The 22,534-nt window shown below is 38.9% G+C and overlaps 1 protein-coding gene and 1 long non-coding RNA gene across 2 annotated transcripts; both read right to left on the bottom strand.

The window, feature by feature from the left end:
- Positions 1-7,773: 7,773 nt before the first annotated feature.
- LOC144041262 (uncharacterized) lies at positions 7,774-8,746 on the bottom strand. The gene is made up of 3 exons (XR_013290064.1): positions 8,607-8,746; positions 7,909-8,076; positions 7,774-7,835 (listed from the first exon to the last, which is right to left on the bottom strand). It is a non-coding gene; the product is annotated as an uncharacterized LOC144041262 (long non-coding RNA).
- Positions 8,747-13,049: 4,303 nt separating this feature from the next.
- LOC144056376 (thyrotropin-releasing hormone receptor) lies at positions 13,050-21,503 on the bottom strand. Its single transcript, XM_077573149.1, has 3 exons — positions 21,415-21,503; positions 18,744-19,567; positions 13,050-16,429 (listed from the first exon to the last, which is right to left on the bottom strand). The coding sequence occupies exons 2-3, from the start codon at positions 19,497-19,499 to the stop codon at positions 16,049-16,051; spliced, it is 1,137 nt and encodes a 378-aa protein (XP_077429275.1). The 5' UTR covers positions 19,500-19,567; positions 21,415-21,503; the 3' UTR covers positions 13,050-16,048.
- Between the last annotated feature and the right edge of the window lie 1,031 nt (positions 21,504-22,534).

The raw sequence follows: 22,534 nt of genomic DNA, 5'->3' as shown, positions 1-22,534 counted from the left end.
CCAAGATTCAAACCTGAGATTCTAATCAAGATCCCAGTAGGTGCTTTATGACAACACCGATTAGAAACTCACTTGTGTGTTGACATGAGGAATGTTCCAAAGAATTGTCAATATTTATTGTCAATATTACAACATTGCAAGGTGAATTAGATATTTAAAAACATAGGTGCCTTGACATCGTCAAAATGCTTTTACATTCAATTCAGTGTAGTGTAGCCTTTACACAGCAATGCTGCGGTGTGGACACATATAAACACTTTTGTAGTGTTACCGTAGATTTAACACTTTTACTGTTAATCCAACACTGACGATTTTCCTGTGCATAGAACAATTAAAACATACAGAGGCAAATAAAATTATTGTTAAAAAAAAAAGCTTTGGTATTTCATTGCTAATCTTCTAATGGAGCTACTCGAATGACAACCATGATCTTGTAGCCCGATGAAGATATCTCAACATCTTCAAGTCTGTAGGGGGATTCTTCAACAATAGCTGTACATGAAGATTCCAGCCTCACAAGTAAATCTTCCATGTTCTCCTGGTGTTCCGGGTTTTGGTCTGACCAACCTTCAGTAGGCATAATTTCTGTTGTGTCGACTCGTGATTCAGCCTCTGACTTCATCACTGGTTCTTCATTCTTTGAGGTTTCACCTTCAGCAGCCTGAAAGCATGCTGAAGCCGCTAAAGAAGCATCACATTTGTCTAATTCATGAATTCCTTCTCCTCTGACTTCATTTGTTTTGAGGATTGCGGGTTGATTCTCAGGTAGTCCTATACTCTCCTCTGAGGGATCACCAGATAAGAGAGGAGCTTCTAACACTTCAATATCACTCAAGGACAGAGACTCTTCAACATCGGTTTCATCAGTTTGGACAACATTGCTCTCTACTGCTGGTTCGTCATCGGCTGAGCTACATGAATCCAGCTCCTGTTTTGTTAATGGTTTGGCTTGCAAATCACACCATTCTTCTGTATGCCTGATTTTACAAACTTCAAGGTTCTCCAACATCCCTTCAACAAAAGGCTCCATCACCCCTTGATCCTTGCAAGGACTTTCATTTTCTTCTTTGAGCGCATCTGAGATTGCAGGGTTTTCCGCGTAACTTTTAGCTCGTGCAAAAGCATGTTTAGATGATTCAGAGACTTCAACTTCAGATGATGTTTCCCCTAAATGGCTCTCATCACTGGCAGGGATGATGCTCTCCTCACAGATTTCATGTAGTGTCTGGAAACTTTCATCTTCTGTTGAAGAGTCTTCAGATGTTATTTGTGCTTCATATTTCATTATCTCATGAACATTCCACAGGACTGCTCCATGTTTTAGCAGAGTAAAGTCCTCAAAGTGAATCTCATCTTTAGCATCCTTTACAAGTGGTTTGCAAATTTGATCGAGTGGTTGGGGACATTTGGCCTCTGTCTCAGTTTTAATCTGTGTGGATTCCTCAGCATTATTTTGAGCAGGGGTCAAATTGTAATCCTTGGTTGCTTCCGAGATTTCAGCGAGTAGTTGTGAACGGAACCCAGCTTCCGCAAATGCTTTGGTATTACATTCAGAAGACAATTCTTTGAGAAGTGTATCTTCATCAGCACCTTCTAGCACTACTTCAGTTGCCTTCTGTGTAGATTCCTCAGAGTGTAAGTCTTTAATAGGGATGATGGTCTCCTCCACAGCTGGTTTTGGGACTGCAGGGATTTTGATGTGCAGCTCCGAGCGGTATGCTACAGTTTCCGCAGATGCTTCGGTGGCCCCACATTGAGAAGATGATTCTTGGACAGGCATATCTTCACCAACGCTTCCGAGGACTGCCTTGGTTCCTTTCTGTGTAGATTCTCCAGAGGTGACCTCGTCATTAGTTGCTTGTAGTTTCAAGTGGCTGTCGCTGGCAGGTGTGGCAATGCTGGATTCAGGGTTCTGAGAGAGGGGAGGAACTGCTTCCTTTTGTATTTCATTCGAAGCTATGTTCCAAGCTGCAGGAATGCCAGATTTGTTGTGAGTGTGTTTGTCTGTGCAAACTTCTGCATCTAGTGAACAGTCATCAAAATAATGTTCAGGAACCTCATCAATGGTTGACAGTTCTTCGTGCCTAGCAGCATACCTTTCTAACGAGTCCTCATCACCTTGAGCAGTATTGATACCTTTTTCATTGACTGGCTGTGTTCTCTCAAGAATGAAATGTTCTTCCTCCTCTGAGATTGCTTTCATCATCATGATTGGCGGCTCATCATAAACTGATGGTATGTCATTTCTGTCTTTGATAGCATGCATGATGAACTGAGGCGCTGCAGTCTCACTCAGAAGCGTTTTATTTGTTGAGCCTCCTTGTCTATCCTGAAGCTGAGACACATTGATCTCTTCAGCTGTTTCAGTGATGGATTCAACTGGTTTACATTGTACCGGGATTTCAGGATCAATCTCATGAGAGTCATTAAGGCTCCTTTTTTCAGGATTTTGGATTCCAGATTCATTAGTCACCTCCACCTTCTCAGCCCTGCACGCAATATCCTCATGAATGGCATCGACTGTGGTTTCTCCAATGGTGATCCCTCCCGCCTGGTTGTCGGATGATTTTTCGTGCATGGTCTCCTCAACTGCCTCCTCTGCAATTACAATATCACTCGGTTCTTCAGCTCGATCCGTTCCAGCCATCTCTTCCACCAGGACCTTGGTGGTCAATGCTCCCTCCGTGTCATTTCCTGTTTGTGTCGAAATGTCTGCTTCAAATATTTGTTCTGTCTGAGTGGACGATTCGGCTTGATGATGCAGATAATTCAACTCCTCTTTGGGTGCAGATGTGGCGACTGCATCTTCTCTGCTCGAACTGGATTCCTTTGTCATGAAAATCAAGATTCATATTTAGATTCATACTTTGGTGTTCGACTATGGGACATACAGTAATCATATGTGTGAGCCGGGTGTATATACTGATGCATAAATCGCAACCTCAAAGGAGAAGATGCCACAGATTTATATACAGTTTATGTAGGTGATTTCCAAGGCAGATTATTGAAGACAAATGAGAGCTAAAGCATAAATTCTTTCTCCTCATTAGATCAAAGGTGAATTAGGGCATAGCATAGTGACAGTAATTTAGGCTAGAGGCGGGGTACACCGTGGCCGCCAGTAAATAGCAGGCAGGGCACATATAAACTAGAGTTTAAACGGTTAAATTTTTTAACTCTTTTACCGCCAAAAACGTTTAATGACGTATACTAAAATCCCGATGAATGCCGCCAAAAACGTTAATTGACGTTAACTATGATTTTGTTTTTTTTTCTAAATACGCAGTGCAACGTCTTGTGCAGCACTATGGCCAGCAGAGGGCAACATTGTATTTCTTTTCAGTGGGCTCCCATGTATCAAATTACATGAAAACATGGCAGATTTTAGGAAATAGAATGTTTTCAAGGATGACGTGAATGATCAAAGCGTTTGTCACATTATATCTAATTCACTAAACAAAAAATATTTGTGTCAAAGTCACAGTTGTGCAGAAAATTGATCTTTTCACAAAAAAAGTTTGTTTTCTCCTTATTTTTTCTATTTTTGCTTGATGTCACTCATATTGTCTATTTTCAAATGGTGATTACTAAAGAATTAATTTTTTTTCGGGTGAAAATATGGAATCCAATCTTTCATATGGTATTCACCACGCTTATGTAGTCATAGCACACACGTTTTTTGGAAAACGTTTGACATTAAAAGAGTGAATCAGATTAATCATATTTTAGAATTTTGATTATTCACAATTAATCACTCAATTAAAAGCTTATCAACATTTTTTGCCATCCACATTTGAAGAGCATCTGTTATATGTTAATTATTTCAACATTTAATGAACACATATTCTGAATGTCATATGCAAAATTTTTATTAAATGCTTTACTTTAATGCATGTAGTTATGTTTATTGCTTAAACACAACCTGCGCTACCTTCAATGTAACCATCCTCTGTCAAATTAATGGGATAATCTGTGGTCAGAATTAATAGTGCGATTAATCTGCGTTAACACATGATTAATGCGATAATTTTTTGTGATTAATCAACTTGGACAGCACTAATATAGACAAAAATCATTTCACACCTGTGGACAATTTCGAGTTCTTCAACGAACCCAGGCATGTTGTTAATGATGAAAACTCATTATTAGGTCAAATGTTGGCTGTTTTACTTACTGTACATAACAAATAGCAATTGATGTCCACAGAATGAGTTTTTTAAATCCCCCCACTCAGGGATTAAATAAAGAGCGCCTTATTTCTACATAAATAACAAAAGTATTGGAACACTTGCTTGATCTATATCCCTGGCCCAAACCTTTCACTCAGAGCTGTTTTCTCAACCCAGCTCAAAACGAACGTGGTGGCCTCAACCCTGACCCAAAAATAATCCCAATCCATTACAGTCTAACCAACATCTCCATAACCCCCCCCTACCCTAACCCTAAAAGTGAAAATACTTACCATCTGTGTGTCAGAAGCAGGAAGACTTGCAACACTTGCAATATTCTGCTGGACCTCTTCTTCAGCGACTCTCTCTGCATCAACTGGTGCCTCTGGTTCTTCTTTCTTTTTGAAAATTTTGTCAAAAAGTTGCACTTTTTCTTTGTGTTTCTCAGGCTCTTCAGTCTGCGAGGTGACAGACGGCTTTTCGGAAGCAACTATGGTTTCGACATGCTGATTGTCTGATTGCACCATCACATAGTCAGATTCTGTGGTAGAATTTAATGCAGCCTTGCCGATTTGTTGGTTTGGGTTCAAACTTTTAGCTAAAAAGAAGAAAACGAAAGTCAAATGAAAACATCCAAATCAGGGCGGGTCAACATCAATGATGTAGTCATCCATCCGTTAAGTTCCTGAACTCCTGATTTATTTGAGTTTGATAAATTTGATTTACCTAATGTGATGTGTGGGAATTGGACATGGCTGTCCATCCTGTGTTGACAATACATTTACAGGGTTAAAGTGTAACCCACCCCCCAACCAGGATTTCGCTCCACACCTCACTAATATTTGAAAACGGCACTCAAAGGGGGCCCTGGAGGACCGTTGTTTGTGAGTGGGGTTGAGGTTTGGGCGTGGTCCGGCTGTGATTGACAGCAGCAATGAAAACTACGATTGAAATAACAAGCTATGCTATAAAATGCTATGCTAATGGATATCTAACCTGAAAGTCGATATAAAGATGCTTGCAAAACGTTGCTATTCCAACTCAGGCTCAGATTGAGCCAGTGGGTTGAAAAACGAATAAATCAGTTTCACGGAGATGATGTCGATAGTCCGTGCTCGTCCAATGAGAGGACAAACAGCCAAATTGTGTTTATCCTAATGTTTAGCCTGAAGATGGCGCCACACAGACGGTTTTTGCCCCAATTTTAAGCTTTCAACGGACATGCACTAAAATGTACATGTAGACAGCATTACTAGACGTACACAGTTTATCAGCTAAAAAAATAAATAAATTGATTTGATGTTGAGTTACGTTTTAACGCAGAGTTGAAAGGAGATTTGTCATGGGTAATATGGCGTGTCTCCTTTGAATGACTGAATAATTCTTGCGTCTGGCATTTCAAAAATGTTTACCCAAGTGGAATTTTTTTTTTTTAAATTAATTTGTCTTTGACATACCTATAGTGCTTTTAAAAATATTGAAGATTAACGTCTTTCATGAACATAATAGACCTAACAACAAAGATAATATAACATTATTGAGAATCCCAAGACTGGACCAAATTGACCTAAGGTTTGCCCTTGCAAAAACAGACACAAACTTCATTTCCACACAAACACATGTGGAAGCCGATCTACTAACCGGCGCACCTCGGATCTTTGTCTACCAAACAGACAATATTGACATACAGTTCATTTTGCGTCATTTGGGAGGAGTATATACAAATAACGCGCAGTGTGATTTATAAAACCTCTCTAAGGAACTATAATGGTAGATTTATGTCTTTAAATGTCTGAAATGCAGGTGCATACCAGCACGGAAAGCAGTGCTAGCGTAGCGTAAGCAAAATGAGAGGTGGCATAATTTAGCGCCCACCCACTATTTTGGATCTTCGTGAAAGATCACAAGGTTACCTGCAACTCGACCACCAATAGCGCACACAATCTTTTAGAGCACATGTGTCAAGATTCGGTCCTCGAGGTCCTGACTGAGTCCTGCATGTTTTTTTTTTCGAGGTTTCTCTACTCCAACACACCTGATTCAATGATCAGGATAATAATCAGGCTCCTACAGAGCTTGCCGATGAGCGTAAATATGAATCAGCTGTGTTGAACGTTGGGAAACCTCGAAAACATGCAGGACTCAGGTCCTCAAGGACCAGATTTTGACACCACCGTTTTAGAGAGAACACACAATTTAGCAACCATGCTCTTTGGAATTTTAGCAAATCAGTCTCATTGTGTTTTTGCATTTCTCCAAATGTTGTGGATTGTAAATTTGATTGATTTTAGTCAACAGTGAACTGTCACACCCTATTCTTTAAAAAAAAAATGCTGTCCAAAACTGATTAAATCAGCAATAGCATTACAAATGCATACTGTAGCCATCCTTTGAAATGATCAATGTGGACAGTGCTCCATGAAGTAAACATGGGCTGGTCTACCTAAGAAGACGAGATTAGCTTGATCACCAGTATGTCAACATCATCTCACTGAGTGATTCTATCTGCAGGGACACTAACTGCACCATGACAGATTAAATAGTCCATTTAGAGACTACGCCTATAGTTCACAATAGAGGCTACAAGAAACAGTCACTGTTTACCCAGTATTAAAAAGTCCAAAGGACAAATTCATCCTGGACGTGGAAGGCTGAAAGATAGATCATGTGTTTTGGTGTTTTGAAAAGTAAGGGGGAAAAAGGACAAATAACGTTACAATTACAAATACGATAGAAATGCGACAATTGAACAACCTTGACAACACGGAATTCAGCAAAAGGTTTTTTGGGGGAAATGAGTTTCATAGCCTGCACATCATGTAATAAAATGTTGTTTTGCATTTTCGTTTGACTTTTATCAAAAAGAAATATCAGTCTCAAGTAAGGAGTGTGAAGGAGAATTTGAAACGGACTATTAAAGGGATTTACCATTAGGTAAGATCACACACATATTCTATTTACTATTAAGTATGATTCATTTTACACGTTTGACGGTGAGGAATGTTTAAAATATTATGTGAGTTCGATTCAGTTTGCACTCCACTTTCTTCATTAATGTTTTGTTTTTATGCTTAAATATTAACTGGTACTGGTAACCTATTTTTACATTTGTATGACAAGTAAAATATTTGAGTATTACACTGTACATTTAATAAATATAAAACTTTTGGTACAGTTTGACCATGGAATAAGTGTTTCATTTCCATTTTTGTTCTATTGGAAAATCATGTTTCAAAATCCCAGCTAAACAGTGATAGACAGTTGTGATTAGTTCATAATCTTAATATGAAAAACTCACCATCCGTGTCTAATCCATTGGCTGTGATGTTTACTGCCAGGCCATTCGGTACTCCATGGTTATCACACTGATTGATCTATGAACATATCATATGGAACAATAAATTAAATAAATAAATAAATACAAATTGCCAAGACAACAATTTTGTAAAGTTAAATATAGAGGCATATATTCCTGGGGAAGTACTAGAATATAAGAATACTATGCCTATGAATAAAATACATTATTATTATAATAATAAATAATAATAAAGCTAATAACTTTACTATGAAAGGCGAATTTTCTACATTTCTGTCATTTTACCTTGCTCGGATCTTTGTTCTTGGAATGCTCATTCCCCATACTTAAGACCGAATGATGCAGGTTTACTGGAGCAAAGGGAAATTAGTATACAAGTAATGGTTGCATTTGGTCATGTGTAACATGAATCAAGTGTCTTACCCAAGCTGCACTTCGGGTCAAAGTAAATGAGATCCTCCTCTGGAAGACAACAGGTAGAGTGACACCCTGTCAAAATGGGTGGACTCGCTGCTCCGGCCCAACTGTGCTTACAGCTATTGTTGACAGGCCATTATATCTGTGCTTGCAGATGGGTGGGACTGTTTTTAACTAATCAATCAGATGGACAAAAGCACATGATTAGTTCAAGCTGATTACTCTTTGAGCCCCTTTCATCGCCATAATTTTTTTCGGATTATATATTTTGCTGTGTTTGTTGCAACCTTTCTTAAATTCAAATACTTTTTTTGGGCGGGGGCCACATTTCAACAAAATTGATCTCATGCAAAGATTTTAATATGTTTGCCCCGCATGTCATTCGTGATCCCCAAATTAATGGGCTCTCACGTTTACAACACTGCAGTATAGGGCAGCCAAGTTCGTCCCAGACATCCGTCACAACAGCTGCTCGTTAAAGAAGTCACGATACACACTTGTACCACTATTAAGCGTTTAAATCCATGTTTTTGGAGGATACAAATTTAGTAACTCCTCATGCACTTCAAACGCACTATCAGGGGTTATTGAGCTTCAAACTGCTGTTGGTGTACTTTTGAGATCAGTGTTGATGTGGCGTCTTTGAACAAAGTAGACAGAGGTTTGTATTCAAATTTGGAGAACACATCTGCTTCCTATTATACCTGAAAGACCAAATTTTCTGGACGTAATTTGGTCGTTGCTTCTTGCCATGGCCACTCTTTTGGTTGATCCTATACTTTTGAATTTAATCTCAATGAGACAATTTTATTTGTCATTTCTGCATATGCTGCTTCCGTTCTGCCTTTTGGACTTCCTTGGCCATTTACGTCACTCCCCCCACCCCGTTGTGATGCGTTTTACTTTTTGTCACGTGACTAACGCTGAGCAGGCATTTGTTTGGCTCTGTAAATACGGATGATAATGTTTAGGAAGCAGGCGTGCATATGACAACTAGGAAGACAAATTGTGGCCTGATTTGTCTTCCACAGGTATGTTTTTATTTTATTGTCATTGTCAATGACATTTATATCAATGAGTCATTGTTATAATTGCCGTTACTTATTGTATACTCTACCCAGTGCGCACAGTCTCGCTTTAGCCAATAGGTGGCATTGTATTCCCATTTATTGGGTTTTGTTCCTTCGGCGGTTGAAACAAAATATACAAATACAGATTTTTTAATTAAACTCTGTATAAATGAATCTAACATGTATAATGTAACTTTTCTTTTTGTAACAATGAATGTTAGATCTTGGAAAATAAATGTGTGTGTGCACATTGTGACGCTGCTCGTCGAGGGAAGCGGATGTGCAGATGACAACAGGGAAGACAAGCTGTGTCCTGTTCTGTTCTAATGTTCCACTTAGTGAATAAATTCTGGAAAACAAAACATCTAAAGCATCTTTATTGAACCCTACACAAACATCCATTACACAATCTCTGCTGCTGCCTGCAATCACTGGACCTGTTGCACCTTCAAATATGAACGCACGCAATCAATCGATTGCCAAGACTTTTGTGTGCACAATTATTTGTGACGTTTGGGGTTGCAGAGTCATCAGTATTGATCTTCGGTGACCATTTAGCGCGGTAAATAAATATGTTTTCCACCTGAGTGCTTTGAAGGCCCAATAAAAGCCAAACATATTGACACAGTGATCAAATTGATCTAAGACTATAAATGAAAGCTGGGTGATGTTGATGTCTCACTCAAGGTTTTAGATTGTACAGTTGTACTGTATAAGAATCTAACTTGACGAGAAAGTAAATATTACATCCAAGAATTTAGCTGTCTGTATGAATCAATAAAGCTTCTGAATATGCTGTCCAGTATGTTGGCTAATATGATATAATGTCGTTACTCATTACATTCTCAAACAAAAAATATGGATATGATGTAATATTTTTGTGTGTTTGTGTGTGTTTTGTTTGTTTTGTTTTTCCTGTCTGGCTTTTAGTGAATGCGTGTGTGATCACTTTCAGTGTTTTGAATGGAATATTAATAAAACATGTATCCCTGTTTTGTCCTCTTTCTTATTATGTAGCTTAGAATGTACACCAAAAATTTACATGATTATCGAAAAAATACGCAAAACATGCGCTTGACTATATTTTACGATTTGTATTGATCCGCCAAACCTGAAATGCAGACTGCGAATCGTAGCGCAGCGTTTCTTGGCATCACACATTTTATTTCACTTTTTTTTTTTCAAGTTTGCATACAGTGTGTCCCAAAAGTTACTATATACACATCCTTCAGCCGTGAGCATTTGGCAGCTTAGGCTTTGCAATTTTTTTTCCTTATCTGATCTGTTTTGAGAAACTTACCATGGATAGTGTAAATTGTTTTTTTGATTCAGAGCAGTGTGACTTCTAAAAAGCTTTTATTATTTACAGAATTATGTGCAACGCTACTTCAATGTCAATTGGTAAGCCATAGGCAAGGGAAAGTGCTTACTAAAAAAACTGCAATTTGTTAAAGCTGTCAAATGCTGATGCCACACGGTTGTCCAAATGATACCTGAAACAAACATCGAATTACCCAGAGAAGGTAGTCTAAAGTGAAATCTTGTTATTTCTCCAAAACCACTTGCTAATGTAGGCTTTGAATACAGCTTTTTAGTTGTCTGCATAGACGTTTGAGTCCCTCAAAAATCAACAGACACGCCTGCTCCAAGGTAAGTTTGTGGCTAAGCTAACGTGCTTAACCAGGTGGTCCTGGACTGGTTGCAATGTTTATACTGGCTTTAGAAAATGTGTAGTGTAAATAGAGAGCTAACACTGTTGTCCATGAACATGGTTTTCTCTGTCTCCATCATCAGGCGACATTTGCTCAGCAACCTAGTAGGACGGCGCAAAAGAGAGCGTGTGCACGCCCCGCGCGAGTGGGACCGTTGCTAGATGTCGGGGAGGTGGGTTCGTTCCCACCTCTAACTAGTCGTGTCCTCCACACGAGGGCAGTTTGAAAAAGCTTTACGGACGGGAAGAGGCAATGGCGACCGGTATTCACTGGAACGAAGTCGGAGCGAAAGTTTGAGCTGAGAGTCCAGCGGCATGCTACGCGCTGTAGCTTCTTGCTAGCTAGCCCGCTAGCCTACAACCATAATGTGACTGGGATAAAAGTTGATGTCACACATCGTCATCCTCATTGGATGACTGTATCTATCTATCTATCTATCTATCTATCTATCTATCTATCTATCTATCTATCTATCTATCTATCTATCTATCTAACAGTGAGGTGTGATTGCTTTCATTGACAGTTCGAAAACAGCATATGGGCTTCAATCAATCAATCAATCAATCAATCAATCAATCAATCAATACCCTACATGCTTTTTAAGTACACAATGATTTTTTGCTATTTGTAGGCTGCCCGGGTCCCCATCACCCGCAAATAGCAGGGGCACATTGTATAGAATATATATTGTGGTGATATTTATTTTTATTTTGTCTTCATGAGAATACTCAATATTGGAGTAATCCAAAAGCAATCCAATTACATTACTTTAATATTATGGTACTTGGATTACGTTACTAACTACATTTTTTAGCAGCTAACTTGTAACTGTAATGGATTACATTTTAAAAGTAACCCCCCCAACCCCGTTGGTTAGCTTCTATTATGATTAGTTTAACACAATCTCTTTTGGATGTGACCCTCAAATGCATACTGCATACACATCTGCCTGCTTCTGTACCGCTGAGACTTTTTACAGTAACGTGATTCTATTTCTCCAGGTAGTGCAGACGGTGAAAGTCCATCCATCCATCCATTTTCTTGGCCGCTTTTCCTCACAAGGGTGACGGTGAAAGTGTCACGTTGAAAGCTTGTCAGACTCAGCAACGGTAACTAAGGTGGGTAAACAGCTCTATTTGGGCCAGGAAGCAGAGCGAAGTAAGAGGTCATAAATACCAATCAATGTCGAAATATTTGCTGTAGTACTCCAAAATCTGAACGGAACCTTTGCACAGTGACTAAATGAAGCCTTAACAACGTACATCAGCTTCACCAGTACTGCCCTTTTAAAAGCATAACAGTGCTGGATTATACACCTTTCAATTGATGTGACATCCAAGATGACCCAGACTGCCAATCTCTTTTATTACCTGTGCAGTGTATTCTGAGCAAACCACCTATGAATATACTGTAGCTACATAGAGACGGTCATTAGCACCTCAGGAAGCTGCAGTAATATTAGTTGTTCTTCACAGAGGATAAAAACCTAAAAAGCACAACTCTAATTTTTGTGTGTGCTTCCTGCGTCATGAATGTGTCTTGTTCAGGTTTTGGCCCTATTATCAGGTTACAGTTGGGCTAATTTAAATAATTCTCCCTTTAGTTTCCTAGTGAAGCACCAAAATAGTAGAGTGCCATTTTAGCATACCACCACTGGGTTGGATCTTATCACAACAATGAAATAAAGTTACACACCAACACACACACATGCAGCAGATATTCAGTCGATTACACCTTTTATTCACCCATCAAATGCACATCTCAGGATAAACGTGCAGGAGGTCTCATAGCAGCAAGCTCTCAACATACTCAATCAGGCATGCTATGCTAATCAGTTCTGATGACTCCATGAGAAAGATTATAAAAAACAAATACTAAAGATTATGACAGGTATTTTCACTCTGTATTCTGCCGTGGGATGTGATGGCTCCCTGAATGGCAATTGAGATGTTGAAGGTTTTACAAGGTTCACGAGCAATACATTCTGAGTAATAGCCTACTGATTGTGTGTGGATTGGAAGCATAATGGCTAAACACACATGGCCATTGTTTCCCACTTCACTTAGTATGCAGTGCTGGCAAACAAAAAAAGTGAAATGCCAGCATGAATATGAAATTAAATTGAGTCGTGTTGAATGAGCGACATGGCCTTCAAATGCACTGAAAAACAATAGAAATAGTTCAATTATTTATAGATGTAAAAGAAAGAAATTTGACATTTAAGTAGCAATATGGGGTCATTGAATCTAAAATTGAAAGCTTTCAAAATCACTTCGATGGTACACTGACTTGTAATAATAAAAACTTTATATGCGGAAAGGTAGCTTCCGAGATATATTTGTCAGTATACAGGTTTAGATGGATCACCCCCCCCCCCCCCCCCCCCCGCCACCGTATTTGTAAACAAGGTGTTTGTACATGTTATAGGTTACATTATTGGTATAAAAAATAAAAAATAAAAAGACAGAAAGAAAGAAAAAAATAAAGAAAGAAAGAAAAAAAGGCTTCAAATGATTCATCTTGGCCTTATTTTTTAGATTTAAAAAATGGCATTTGAGCAGTGGTGTGTAGACTTTTTTTTTTTTATAGACAATGTACATACTCTTAAAAGTGTGTGTGTTTGTGTGTGTGTGTGTAAGAGAGAGAGAGAGAGAGAGCGAGAGAGAGGGAGAGAGAGGGAGAGAGAGAGAGAGAAAACTCCTTATGTGCAATTTATGAACACTTCACAACTTCAATAGAAGTACAAGATTGCTCTATACTGTATAATACATTTGACTTTTCAAACAATACGGCCCAGTCGTTATAATTGTCAGTATAATTTCACAGCAGCCTGACATACGATACGATATACTTTTATTTCGTATCGTTACATGAAGTTGTGTTCCTGCAACCATGTGTGTAATGAATTATTAAAACATTATTTACATGGCGAGGGAATTCTTGAGCAGGCACAATTAGGCTATATACTTTTGTTTGTAAATAGAAATGAAATATGCTCTGTAAATAGAACACCAATTATTGGTCCACTTTATTGTTTTATGTCAAAATGACACACTACTATTTGTGCAACTCGATAGTATGTATCGTACAGGCCCTTAACACCTATGGGGAAATCCATAAGAGACCATTCCATTCATATTCCACTCATTCCACTCTCTATACAGATTCATTCATTGCAAATATAACATGTGATAACAAATGTGAGACAATCTAATGTTGCAGTTTAATCTTTCCAATATGCTTATTGAAGGCGTATGAAATATGATTTTCTTTTTACCTGTATTTTTAATGGTCTTTGTGAAGATGAGTTATGCAATACAGTATGTTGTATATAGCTCTCTAAAAGCTTTGGATGCAATGCACACCTGCATCCTGAGCACCTGAAGGGCACTTGTAGTTGAGCAACACACACAGACTTCCTCTTGGACAGTAGATTATATTATCAGTACTATATACACCACATTATTTGGCTCTCTTGAGGACACTTCAAAAGATAAAGAAACCATCACCTCTTGTATCAGATGCTGTTTATCTTTGTCGAATTATAATGAACTTTAGTATGTTTTTGCATTTGAAATTACTCGCACATTTCCATTATAATACCACCAGTGTCTAATAAAGCAGATAGAATTATACTAAACATACAGTGATGACAATAAAGAGTTTCAATAAAACACAAAACCAGAATTTACTTAAAATGCGCAAAACGGACATGTGACTTATGCCCGTTTCCATCTGTTCTTGTTTCGTGAATATTGAGAGGGGACTCAGCCGCTGTAGGTGGCGGTATACACCATTATGAGATGTGATCCACCAGTAATTTAAAAGAAGAAGAAGAAGACCAGGAAGCAACAATCATATGAGTTTGCTTTTGTACCGTAATTCTTAATAAACCGTAGCATTTCTTTGCTGTTTTCCATCTAAAATAGCATTAATATTCGCTTCTTTAATTAATGGCAAAAAGATTTCTGTTTTGTCGTCCCTCCAAACATACCTTACTTTATCGTCCGACATTGTTTTGGACCTACAAATGTGAGTGTGATGTGATATCCCGTCAAAACGTATGACGTGTATCCGATCTTGCCAGCGGTTATTCGCGAAACCTGTTTCCGTTGCCAAAATTAGCATTTTTCTTTTTTAACCCTGGAGAACCCAAGAACCCTTTTCTTCTTTGGAAAATTATGAATTATACATTAAATGACTGCTATAAGTTCACTGAACACCAAAATATATGTTTTTTTCAATTTTAACCCTTTATTCTCTAATTTAGGATTAGGGCGAAATTTGACCCTTTTGGGATTTAGGGGTATCATTTCGAAAAATCTGAATAACAAAAACTGTCAGTAAACTATTTAGAATTGAAGAAAATAATCAATCAAATACACAGCTACATTGGACAATATAATTTTTTTGTTTTATTTGTTGCATTTTAGAACTAGATTTTGAATGTACAAACACACTTTGGCCGATGGAAACAAGAACACAGGGACAAAATCACTGCTGGAAAAAAAAAGAAGGTCTTTGTTATTTGAGTAGCAGAATTTATAGGGGCCAAATTTGACCCCGTGGGTTCTCCAGGGTTAAATACGCTTCAAAATCCACCTTTTCCCAGCGTGAACACTTTTAGAATTTCTGGCGTTCCCATTCAGTTTTATTTCGCATTTCTTTAAAATTCGAATAAAAATGGGTGCAAGGAAACCCAACTATTGTCCAAATTGGATGCAAAGAGACACATTTTTGTTCCTAGTACAAGTCTATCACAAAGCACAGCTTAACTGTGGTCATCGGTGTGGTTTTCTTTCTTTTGTTATTTTTGTAGACGGGCACAGTAAGAAAAGTGCGTTTCCACCATTGTGGGCGTGAACACAGCTGACTTGCTTCCCAGCCAATGAAAGCGGCTCATCTCATTCTCTGTAAATTCAGCTTAGGAGAGGCCCACACAAGCTTTGACATGGCTGAAGCTCAAACAGACTCACTGGCGTCCATGTAGGAGATTGATGCACGCAAAGTATGTTTATAAGAAAATGCAAAAAGATCTCCACTTGTGAATGATGTTAAGTAGGCGAGTGCGATCACGGATTCCCTTTGTTAAGTGGGCACTTGAAGATTGCCTTCCACTCCAATGGTTCATGTCTAAATATTCATCATTTGTTTATGGGAGCAACAAATGTTTCAGAAACCATCCTTAACCTGAATATTGATGGTATGTATACGTAATATATGTTGTCAAGTTGTCACAGTAAATGATATAAATAAAATACAATTCATATTGGAATCTCTTTATACTTACAAAGCAGAAGACGACAGTTGTTGTCCGCATCAAATGTGTTTCATTTGTAATTGTAAATGCATACAAAGTCTTAATTAAGTGTCATCCTCTGCTGAATTGAACCTCTTGATTGTCCTTTCTCTAACCTCCTCTTGCTCTGTTATGGGCTCGTTGCTCTCGTGGGAGGAATCCTTTACCACGCTGTAATACATGGGCACGTTGTACTCCATCGGCTGCTCTTTGTGTCGACGGGTGCACTTGCAGAGCTTCTTGAACGCTGCTCGAAACTTCTGGGACATGAGGTTATAAATGATGGGGTTGATGGCGCTGTTGGTGTAGATGCACATCCTGCAGAAGAGCAGGAACCACGTGTTGTGGTACGGGGGGTCAAAAAAGGAATTGACCACGACGAGCGTGCGGTAAGGCATCCAAAGTAGGGCGAAGAGGATGACCACGGCAGCCAGCATCTTTGTTATCTGTAGCAGTATGCACAAAAGAGGAAAGGCAGAAATACATCTACAGTATATGTATAATATATTGCATGAATGTTTATGTTAAAGCAATACTTGACTCATTGAGCCATTTTCAGAAGTTAAAAGTTAATATTTTGTCTAGAACTAATTTGATGACTTCATTATTTTTTACGAACAATTGAAGGGAAAATAACCATGGTTTGATATGTCCTCATGTAACCTCTCATATAAGGATATGTTGTTGTCCTGAACTGTTGTACGAATCCAGATGCCCAACAATTTGTGAATAAAGGGCGGAATCAACCTGGGAACTCTTCCTTGTTTATACTATAGTCCTCCCTGCTTCGGAAACATGTTTTCGAGGGTGCCTGGGAGAGGGGCTTGGCCAGCCCGGTTTCTCACGCTCACAACTTTTTGTTAACGAATAAAAGATGTAGCGGCACACGGTGTGGGTAGAGTCAGCTGTGGGATACGTACGATCGCCCAGCCGTTTTGCAGCTCGTTCTACCCGGACCGTCGGCTCTCTGGTCTAGTGTCAAGGTAAGCGTTGATGATGATCATATTATGCTGCTTAGCGTTGAAGTGTGTTGATTGCTGTTTGCGGGGAATAAAGAGCACATTTGTTCTAGCACAGTATATCAGTCTCTGTGTATTCATTGTTACCGCCGATCACTCACGATCCTGCATAAAAATATAAAAGTGAAGTAGTGTTTTCCATAAAACAACAATTAAAAACTTTAAAATCATTTTTTTTTCTTCTTGAACATGAAATCACCTGTACTGAGGAAATAGGTACCGACCAACCACGGCTCACCTGTTTTCTGGGTTTGGTCCACAAACTGAGCCATTCATTATTGGCCGTTACCTGTTTCCTCAGCACAGGTGATGCCATCGTCAGTCGAGAAAAGTGGGAAAATTAGTTTTGAAAGGTATTAATTGTTCATAAAAAATATTGAAGTTATCACATTAATTATACACAAAATATTATCTTCTTACTGTTGAAAGTGACTCAATGAGTCAAGTCAAGTGTCCCTTTAACATGAATGATGTCAGTCCACCAATATTAAAGAAAGCAGGATGACAGAGATTCTACTCTCTATATTCCACGCCATAATAATCAAAACCATACATTTGAGAAGATATTTACTTTCCATTCTTTGTATTTTGGTCTCGTCACTTTTTTCAACTTCTGCGAATGATAATGGCAAGAAGTAAAGTCAAACAAAGTTGAGCTTTTAATTTGTCTGATTGAGCAGTAATGTGGACGAACGTGAACCAGGGAGCATAAACGACGTTAATGTAACTGTTTCGTTATTTTCCATCACTGGCCTTATTTAAGAGAATTACTGTCTAATCTGAAAATAAATAAATAAAAAAGTGAGATACCCTAACGGTTGAGTGTAATTTTTTTGCATTTGCTTAATCATTTTTGCTAATTTAGCTTTTTTTTTTTGTCATCAGTTCACAGAGTAAGCAAAGCTATGGGAATACAATGGGTTCTCTCTTCGTGCCAGTGCAAGACTAGCGCAAAACGTGGTCTATTTGTTGGAGTTTTATTTTGGTAGTTTTCGTAGCCGAACGCAGTTAGAAATGTGTATTTGTGCCGTTGTGGGCATGGACACAGATGATTAGATTTACGGCTAATGTAAAACGCTCGTCTTATTCCCTTTGATGTTTGACATTGCAAAAGCAGGAATTAAAATTTGGCCAGGATCACTGCTGTGAGTTGTGTTCCACGCACGTTGCTGTCATATTTATAAATGAAATACGATAAAATTCACCATACATATCCGCGGATCTCAGAATCTGTCTGCCTGCACCTCAATCAAATTCAATAAAATGGTGATAGACCATCTACGCTTTCTGCTGGTCTAAAGTTTAGTCCACTTTCAACCACCAAATCATCACCCAGAATGGCGCAGTGCGATCTGCCAAATTCCCAATAACGCTAAGCTAGGCTTGAAACGACAAAAAAATCAAAATGCTCCAGCTTATATGCCTATCTCTGAAAATAGACCCCATTGTTTTGGTAGTATAAAAGTCTGTGCCATTGTTAGCTCACTTTTTGTTCTTCTCAGTTCAAGCTAGCAAGCAAGTTAGTAAAGAGGATACCTATTTTGCATAATGTGTGTAACAGCCAGCCAATAGAGAGCGCTTGAGTTGCTTAATGTAATTAAGACAAAAATTGAATACTAAAAAAAAATATATATATATAGATCTTCTTTAACACGAGAGATAGGAGCATGGTGGGGCGTTGATTTGCAGCACCTTGGAGTTCCTCTACTTTTCATGTAATATTTCCAATATTGTTCTCTACCTGCTTCCTTGCTGAGACTGCCTTGGTATTGTCGCCGGAGCGACCTCGGTGAACGGAGCCTCTGGCGTTGAGATGCGAAGGCAGAGGGCTCATGAAGAGAATCCTGGCGATGAGGCCGTACAGCACGGTGGCCACCATGAGCGGGATCACGTAGAATAAAGTGAAGTCCAGGAAGTAGATTGGCATGTAGAGGCTCCTGGAGACACGGTAGCCGCAGGTAACCACCAAGCCGTTGCTGTAGACGGTTTCATCGATGTCCACCAAAAAGAACCACATAATGCAGTAGAGCGATGTGAAGACCCACACGCCAGTAATGATTCTCTTGGCTCGCGACACAGTGCATAAGAACTGAGCCTTTATGGAGTGACAAATGGCGATGTATCGCTCGATGGTAAAGGCGGTGATGGAGCAGGAGGACACGTTGATGCCAAGGTACTGCAGGTAAGTGATACACAAACATCCCGTGTAGCCGTATATCCAAAAGGCCACCACGTCGGAGATGTTGGGCAGGCCTGCGGTCAGAAGCACAATGAGGTCAGCTACCGCCAGGCTAACGAGGTAGCAATTGGTCGGGGTCACCATGTGCTTGGTCCGCAGCACAACCAACACCACCATGATGTTTCCAGCAATCCCAACGCCGCAGATGAGAAGCGTCAGGAATATCGTTACCACTTGCTCTTCTAGAGAGTTCAGAGGCATTCTGGTGATATTTGCCAGCTGGGTGACATTCTGAAGGTCGTCCGTGTAGTTCTCCATGTTTGAATATTGCAGCGTCACTTCTGTTGATCTTCAGTGGCACCATCAAGAATCCTAAAGACACATTTCTGTTTGAAACAACAAAAACTTTTGTTCATACTTTGTATTTGGCTTAATATTTTTGCTATATTTAAAGACCCTGTAAAACTAAATCTTAGATTACTTTCTAAATCCCTCATACATGTTCAAAACTGCTGACAATGTGCAAAGACTGAAGATTACTGTATCTAGTAATCAATTGTGAAGATATAACAGTAAGCTGCTTATCATCATTTTAGTTTTCCTGATTTATTTTTCTTTCTTAGAAAAATAAATCAGGAAAAAACAAAACAGCACCCAATGACACATTTGGGTATCTGGCATAAGTCCTCCACTATATAAAAGCTTGTGTGTCGTCATTTGCCTCAATTGCAATTTATCAACAGTTCTTTTAACTTGGCCGTTACAGAAAAACAAACAAAAATTTAAATTTAAAAAACATCATGAACAAAATAAAATAAAATAAAAAGGAGTGCTTTTTTTTTTTAAATAAAAAACTGAAAACTAACTTACTAACTAATTAACTAACTAACTAATTAACTAACTAACTAACTAACTCCTTCGTTTTCAAATTAGTCAATTTATTTCATACATAAGTTTTCAAAGTTAATGTGAAATTTACAGCACTCTATACGCCATAAATAAATAAAAAAATTATCTAATACTAAAATTATCCATCCATCCATTTTTTTTAACCGTTTAGCGGGGGCGCTGGCCAAACCCACTCTAAAAAAAATTAATGAAACAAACTAAATTTTTGTTTTAAAACGAAATAACTACAATTAAAATTGTAAAACTATTAGGACCTAGGCGGTTAACTAGCTGCTAGGTAGTCATACACCAGTGGCGTCCAAACTTGGTCCTCGAGGACCGGAGTCCTGCAGGCTTTGACTGTTTCCCAGTTCCAACACACTTGTTCCTATGCACAGGATCGTTATCAGTCTTATGCAGAGCTTGCTGATAAGCTTCAGGTGTGTTGGAGAAGGGAAACATCCAAAACCTGTAGGACTCAGCCAGACCCTCGAGGACCGAGTTTGGACACACCTTTAAATTGTACATTTCCTTGATGCCACAATTTACAGAATGGCTTAGTGTCATTTGTTGAAATTCCCAAGCGAAGGGATGATGCCCCGGAAGCCTGTTAGCTGTCAAGCTAGCTGGGCTCTCGCCTCTCAACGTGGCGTACAAAGCCCAGTGACCACCCGTGGGATATATTCCAGCCAGCCGTGGCTTTAAGCGGATATATTTTCACAGGTCAAACATGTGTTGAGTTGACATAAGAAAGATGCTGCACCCACGGCGTTGGATTTAATTATTTATTTTAATGGATTTTGAAGCCTCTTTTTTTCCCTTCGTATTTTGTGACTGTTTAGTTTGGTTGCTCTGCTGCCCAGTTGTGATAAAGTAATGGATTTGAAGGCTTTTCTGTAGGGAGTGTGCAGTGCAAATCTCCCCTGTGCTTTTGTGGATTATCTGTGACTACTCAACCTTCCTCCAACAGTTCAAAAACATGCCAATATTGTTTGCTGAAGACTTTTTCTGTATATGTGAATGCCAATGCCTCTTTACAGTTGTGCTCATAATTTTACTGGCAGATTTGTAAGATGCGTACCATTGTTTAAAGAAAATTAGAAAAATGAGAGATCAGGCAACACGCATATTCTATTTTTGATGGGATTCAAATTAGACGGTAAGACATTTCAGAATAGCACAATCGCTAAGCAAAAGTATACAACAGAGTGGAATGTTTGTTTCCATTCATTAAATAACAATTATGTACAATTATGATACTGTAAATTAAAAGTAACATTGGTCTTAAAATCTACTCTCAGTAGAGGAAAATATGTAAGCATAGGAGCAAAAATGAGCACCTTACCATCGCTTGCAGTGGCAGCGCTCAGTATGACGTGGTGACAGTTCTCAGGTAAAATCCAGCAAGACGCACAGATGTCGTCTTGGTCCTCTCTCTGCCACTCGCTCTCTGTTTTGCCAGCGCACCCCTCCCTTGCACACTATTACATCCACTTGTAATGTACTGCATTGCACAGTGACCAATTTAACAATCAATTCCGCCCTCGTTCAAGCTCAGTGTAGTCGTAGCTGTTACCATAGTTCCTTGTACTGCGATTACTAAAATAACAGAGCTGTATTCACCTGCATTTGAGATATGGGTTTTTGTTTGTTTTTCTTTCTTACTAGCAGATTTTTAGAAGGGAAAACATGTTGGGAGAAAATTTTTGTTTTTTCGAAGCAATTAAAGGTGGGGTCTTAAGTTTTGACCGTTTGTGTTTGTAAATAAACAATTCAAATCCGACTCATTCCAGGGCTCAACACCCCACTCTTCTCGTCAACATTGCGCAACAGGGACACGCCCCCAACCCCCCCCCCCCCCCTGCTCTGTGATTGGCTGAAGGGGTAAACATTAACTGTCCGCCCAGAAATGTCCCTCTTATGGCAAAACACAACAAAATGGCAAAATACAGGCTGGGGATCACCACCACACATGAACAGTGAAATGTGTATGCATCCAGTGTTTCTTAAGAGTTTATTTCTGAGTGAAAACTCAAGACCCCACCTTTAAAGCTGCCAACGCAGAAAATTGAATTTTAAATCGCTACTGCCACCTGTGGCCAAAAAATTAAACTGCATACTCCCTATTCACGTACACAATGCGCACACGACGTCACATCAGTAAACAGAGTGTGGGAAATTCGAACCCTAATCCTGTCTGAAAACTATTGGCTGCTGCTAGAGGCTTGCAGGAGTACCCATTGTGAACAGCTAGGCTGCTAATTAGAAGACATTTGAGTCATAAATGGTCAAATAAAAAGTTTATTGTAAAGATATTTTGGGGCAAATTTCTGCTTCTTTTGACCTTTTTTAACTTTAATTACAAAACACACATTTTTCAACATGCTTACTAGTCCGGGCGTCTTTTTTCGCATACAAGATTTGGTGCACAGTGAACACAATGAAATGTTTGGATCTCATTCACT

This window comes from Vanacampus margaritifer, chromosome 1, assembly GCF_051991255.1.
Source record: "Vanacampus margaritifer isolate UIUO_Vmar chromosome 1, RoL_Vmar_1.0, whole genome shotgun sequence".
Lineage (NCBI taxonomy): Eukaryota > Metazoa > Chordata > Actinopteri > Syngnathiformes > Syngnathidae > Vanacampus > Vanacampus margaritifer.
Note: the sequence above shows the minus strand (reverse complement) of the source record. Positions and strands in the feature narration are given on the sequence as shown.